Below are 6,000 nucleotides of genomic sequence, written 5' to 3' on the forward strand. Positions count from 1 at the left end.
CACGTGTAATTAGAGGTGACTTGCCCTAATTCACAACTTTCTCATATGCTGAGAAAAAAGGAAAAAAAAAAAAAAGAAACAAAACATCCACTAGATTTAAGGACACATCATGATCTTTCTAAATGTGAGTTTAAACAATACACCCATAGTGATGAACAAGCCCTTGGGTTAGGTTCAGAAAACTCAAGACAGCTTAAGATTTACACAAAGATTTATTATAGAACATGAAACTTCCTTGGCTCAGTCTTAAAAGTAAACCCAAAAAATTTCAAATATTCACAATTGTTTAGATTTTTCTCCTGTTACCTTTAGCATTTCCTAGGAATGTTGTACTATGACATCAAGTCCATGTTACTTGCTGGATACTGTGTGGTTCTTAGCACCCGGGGGCAAGAGTGAGAGTCATGAGAACGGGGGTTACTTAAACTAATTCCTCCTCTCTCCTAGTTCTTCACTAATGGAGAACTGTGTTTAGAAAGCAAGGAAGTGCAGACACTTTAGTGTACAGGTAGGTACCTGGGAATGGATGGAGTTCAGAGACTAAGAAAACACAGCTGTGGAGCGAAAGCCATATTGGGCATTTCTGTATCTAACTGAACTTTTACCTGTCTCCACAGATTCAGTCGAACAAGGTGTAAGGTGTTAGATTTGTGCACAGACCAGTTATAAACGGGCGTTTTCTCTGTGACTCCCCTCTCCCCCTCCCCAGTTTACAGGGGTGGGGAAATATAATGGAAATACAAGTGCTTCGTACTACATGCTTTTGCGGCTTAAAAGCCCATTTAACAAGCATACCGCCTCTGCTCTTCCTGGGGGAGGGTCTGTTTGTAAATAAACCTTGCCAGCAGAACCTCCTCAAATGCAAACCGAAGTCGCTCTCCCTACCCAGGAAGGCCTGAGGCAAAGCCACTATAGCAAGGAACACCCCGTAATGGCACTTTTCTTGGCAGACGGAGGGCAGAAAGGAGGAGGCTCAGTCCTCCATGGCGAAGTCTTTGGTCTTCTCCTCCTGGTCCCCGACTTTGTAGCGCAGCAGCACGCGCAGCCGGCGGGGGTTGTCCCTGGAGGGCAGCAGGGTGATCTCCCCGGACACGTCCGTGTCCTGCTGCACGGGCACCGGCTCGTTCAGGTAGAGCAGCGCCTGCTTCCAGTGCGTGGCGGGGTGAAAAGGCGAAGTGGACAGCACCAGGGGCTTCTCCGCGTCCCCTCCGGGGAAGGTCACCTGGAACCAGATGGCAAAGCCGTGCAGAGGCGCCGAGCCGTAGCAGCTGCAGCGGAAGCGCCCGCCCACGCCGGCTTCCAGCTCCCGCTCCAGGCCGGCCCTGGCCAGCTCGAGCTGCGCGAAGCGCTGCGGCCGGGCCAGCACGTCCTCGCCGGACAGTCCCTGGACCACGATCTCCGAGTGCGCCATGAGGCAGCGCGTGGCGAAGCTCTCCAGGCAGCTCATGTCCACGCCGTAGTGCTGCTTCACCTGGCTCCAGAAGCCCAGGCGCCACTCGAGCATCTGGTCGCTGACCGGGGCCACGAAGAGCTCGGCGGAGGCCGGCAGCATGAGGCCGCCCTCCTTCAGCCACTTGGTCCGCGCGTGCAGCACCGAGCTCAGCATGGACTCGTGCAGGAGCCCGTAGCCCATCCACTCGCTCACGATGGCGTCCACCTGCTCCGGCAGCTGCACCGTCTCCACGGGGCCCGGCAGCACGTGCACCCGGTCTTCCAGCCCGTTGAGCCGCACCACCTCCCGGGCCTGTTGCCAGATGGCGCTGGCCTCCACGGCGTAGACGCGCCGGGCGCCCGCCTGCGCGCAGAAGATGCTCAGGATGCCCGTGCCCGCGCCCACGTCCAGCACCGTCTTGCCCCGCAGCGCGGCCCAGTTGCGCAGGATGCCCAGGCGGTAGGCGTCGGTGCGGACGCGGTCGGCGATCATCTCCTCGTGCACCGACACGTCCGAGTAGCACTCGTAGTACAGCTGGTCCCGTTCGCGCTTCGTCCTCCGCGGTCGCTGCGGGGCCGCCTCCTGCTCCCCGCCATCTTCCTCGTCAGTACCCTCCCCGCCTCCTCCTCCTCCTCCTCCTCCGCCGCCGCCGCCGCCGCCGCCGCCCCCCGACTCAAGTTTTCTTTTCTTGGTCTGCGACATCTTGGCCCGCAGCGGTCGGCTCCCGGCGGGCTTTGCGCGCGGCTTTGGCGGCGGCGTGGGCTCCGTGCCCCCAGGGGCTGCTGGGACTTGTAGTTCGCGCTGGCTCTCCGGCTTCCTGTGGGCGGGGCGGGTGCGCGCCGGGTCTCCCGGAGCTACCTGGTGGTTTTGGTTCCGCCCTTCTGCAGCCCTGCCAAGGCGGTCTCGCCCCGCCGTGCTGTGGCAATTCTCTCCGTCCTTGCCCCCTCCATGTGGCCCTTCAAGTCTCCAGCTCCATTCACTCCATTCCCGAAGCAGGCACATCCACTTATAACTGAAACTCCACCTGTCTTGGCTTAAGATTTTTGTTCTCCCTCATCCCCCACTGGGCCTTTGTCACTCATCACCCTCCCTGGAGGTGGCTGGTTACCGGGGGCAAGGTGAAGCCATGACGATGCAAAATCTCAGTGCTGATTCCAAAGTGACCACTAAAGAGGCGATGGCCCCGGCCAAGCAGCAGGACTGCTCTGCCCTGGAATCTCACCCACACACCCACCAGCAACAAGGCGCTGCCTGACAGCTGTGGAGACTTGTTTCGGGGCTTGGTTTTCTGAGAGTAGTTACCTGACCTTGAACCCTGCTCTGAAAATTCTGCACCTGGGCCAAGGAAGGGGAAAATTCAAGAACAACTTTAAAAAAAAAAAAAAAATGCACTAGTGGTCTGATGCAGTCTAATCAGTCTCCAGTGTATTCTGATAATCTTACTTTTTTTTTTTTTTTTCCTCAAAGAAATGACAGAATCCTTAATCTCAACCATTTTCTTTTTGCAATTCGTCTCCCCACACCTTATCAGCCTTGTATGGACAAGACTAGTGTCCACTTCTTCCTCCTTTTTCTTTCATTCAACAACCAAATGTTAATCTTTTCTGTCATTTTTCATAATGGAAAAATATTTTAAATATGTGCTGCCTGTATGGCATTTTAAGAGAATAACTTCTTTTCCAAGTTTAAAATAAACATGTAGAAGAAAATGTTTTGGGGTGTGTCTGTGTGTTCTCAAAAACTTCTCTTTAACTGATAACCACATTAATACATGCTGGTGGTAGAATTCCTTCACTGTTCCCTATTAATGCATCATTGGTGCAATAGCTTTATTGATGAGGCTTCTAACTCAAGGATCTCAGTCTTGTGTCCATTACAATCCTCCAAGGAGCATTAAAGAAATAACCAAACTTGGGGTCCACCTCAGACCAGTTAAATGAGAATAGCTAGGGGGAATGTGAGCATCTAGTCTTTAAAAGCTTCCCAGGGAATTCTGTTGTCCTCCAGGTGATTATTGATGCTTTTCACTGAAAGTATCTTGGTTAAATCTTACATGATTATTTCCATTGGGTAAATATTTTCAATCACCTGGGCTCAACAACCTAAGACTAGAAGCCCTAAAGCAGGCCTTCCCTCTGTTTCCTATATTTATTATCTTCTGAGAAAATAGAAGCCCTGAGTCAAACATGGGATTAGAATTATAAATGTGACAATTTATTTTGCTACTTTGGGGTTTTGCTACGTGTGTGTTACTTCCAATGTTTTCTCAAAGTATCACTTTCTTTTTGGATTTGTTCACTGTTCACATGATTTTCAGTTCACATTTTTTGTGGCTTCTTTTAAGAACACCCTAAATATAAGTTCTGTTGGTTCAGAGTCCAAATCATATCTTGACTTCATCTGATTTTCTCAATTTTTATTGGTACCTCCATCATCTAATCCCCCATCTTGTCTAGAAATCAATCACCTAAGAGGTCTCCTGGATTCTACTTATATCCATATTTAATTCCTTCTCCACATGGCTGCAAACATGAATTTTTTTAAGCACACGAAATCTCATTAAAGTAAGATCACATCCTTTGCATAATTTCACATTCCAATTTCTGAAACTATTAAGTAACTTCAAGGAATTTCCCATCTCATATCATGCCAGTGTTTTTAACTCCTTTGTAGGCTCAAGATATATGGGCCTATTAAAATACTGCCATAGTACTAGACCCAAGCCTGATACCCAGGAAAGTGTGCAGTAAACGTGAGTGACAACTACTGTGGATGCACATCTAGATGTGATTCATGTGATGAGTTCGTTTGTTTTGTTAAATAAGACAGTGTGACTCTGTTAAGCTCAGATAAGTTCATGTATAGACTGTAGGATATTCCCATATAGAATAGCGTCATTTTCAAAAACTCTAGTAGTTAGAGAAATGGCAAGTTCACAAAACAAATTCAAATCATAGAAGAAAGAGCCTGTGAGACTTGCCCTTCCCATACTTTGGATTGGTATTGAGTGGTAGTTCACTGTCCATTTATTCTAACACAGCGATTGATTTCAAATGGGAAGGGGATCCAGGGCATGGACCCAAAAGCACTGCATCTTGGCAGAAACTGCTGGACCATCCCCATGGGAGAAATGTCAGAGCTCTGCAGGCAGATGTCTGTTTCAATTTCAATGGTCTGCTCATCCTATGGGCCCTGTGTTCAAATCCACTGCTTTTCAAATAGAATAGTACGTTATGACCAGTAATCTTAAAAGATGAAATTAGGAAATACCAAAAGGGTTAAATAAGTAAAGGTAAATATTTTCCACTTGTTTTCAGTTGAGCAGACTTTATGTGTGTTCTTTTGCTGCAAGTTAGAGTTAAAAACTGACATTCACAGCTCAGGGTTAAAAATACTGAATGTTGGGGCTGGAGAGATGGCTTGTCTGCAAAGCCAAAGGATCCCAGTTTGATTCTCCAGGACCCACATAAGCCAGATGCATAAGGGGGCACGTGCATATGGAGTTTGTTTGCAGTGGCTGGAGTCCCTGGCATGCCCATTCTCTCTCTTTCTGTCTCTCAAATAAATAAATAAATAAAATATTTGAAAAATGATATAGTGGAAACAGTTTAAAAAGAAAAACTGAATGTTGACATTTCCGTTTGATTTGGATACCAGTGCTCTTTTGTCCTCACCATGTTCTGTTTAGATAATATCCAAACATCATTGATTTGTAGATTTTTCAATTCACTTGTAGTCCTAGAATACTTTTATATAACACATTTTTTTTTCACTTTTCCCTTTGTATGAGAGCTTGATACATGTTTGGCTTCCTTATGTCATAAGCTGAGCACTTAAGCACCAAGATTTTTACTTTTATATTGAGAATCTGGTTCACGGTGCTAGAATCTGATCAATTTCTGTATTTCACATGGATGGAATCTGAAATTACAGGATCATAGATATATTTCATATAAAGTAGAAGAATCACAGTCATATTTCTTTATCATAAACATTAATTGATTTCATCAATCATTCTTTTTTTTTTTTTTTTTTTGAGGTAGGGTCTCACTCTGGCTCAGGCTGATCTGGAATTCACTATGTAGTCTCAGGGTGGCCTCGAACGCTCGGTGATCCTCCTACCTCTGCCTCCTGAGTGCTGAGATTAAAAGCGTGCACCACCACGCCCGGCTCATTCATTTATTTAACAAACATTTTGAATGTCTACTCTGCACTAAATATTATTATAATATAAAACCAGGGAACATACCAGTGAAAAAAAATGACCAAAATTCTTACCCCTGCTCAAAGAGATTACTTTGTATTGTTAAATGTTATTAGACTTTCTTACCATTAAATTTACATATTAAGTCTCTTTCCTGTACTATTGGATTAACTGATATGGTTTACTTTCACACACCCTTATATCTGATTTCTCTTGACTTCGAAGATCTGAAGATTAAAAATGTATTTAGTCTCCTTTAGGAATCATAAATATTTCCTCCAGGATTTCAATATTTCATTGTAATTCTGAAAGTGTGTGCTGAAAAGGGACAAGAGAGCAAAAACATAAAAAATATAATGATGAT

At 46.1% G+C, this 6,000-nt stretch overlaps 1 protein-coding gene across 1 annotated transcript; it reads right to left on the reverse strand.

Moving 5' to 3' along the window:
- Nucleotides 1-193: 193 nt before the first annotated feature.
- Prmt6 (protein arginine methyltransferase 6) lies at nt 194-2,134 on the reverse strand. Its single transcript, XM_004659061.2, has one exon. The coding sequence runs from the start codon at nt 2,132-2,134 to the stop codon at nt 974-976; it is 1,161 nt and encodes a 386-aa protein (XP_004659118.2). The 3' UTR covers nt 194-973.
- Between the last annotated feature and the right edge of the window lie 3,866 nt (nt 2,135-6,000).

This window comes from Jaculus jaculus, chromosome 19 (genome assembly GCF_020740685.1).
Source record: "Jaculus jaculus isolate mJacJac1 chromosome 19, mJacJac1.mat.Y.cur, whole genome shotgun sequence".
Classification (NCBI taxonomy): Eukaryota; Metazoa; Chordata; class Mammalia; order Rodentia; family Dipodidae; genus Jaculus; species Jaculus jaculus.

Coding starts and splice junctions, on each gene's coding strand:
- Prmt6 (XM_004659061.2), bottom strand. CDS start 2,134: ATGTCGCAGACCAAGAAAAGAAAACTTGAGTCGGGGGGCGGCGGCGGC.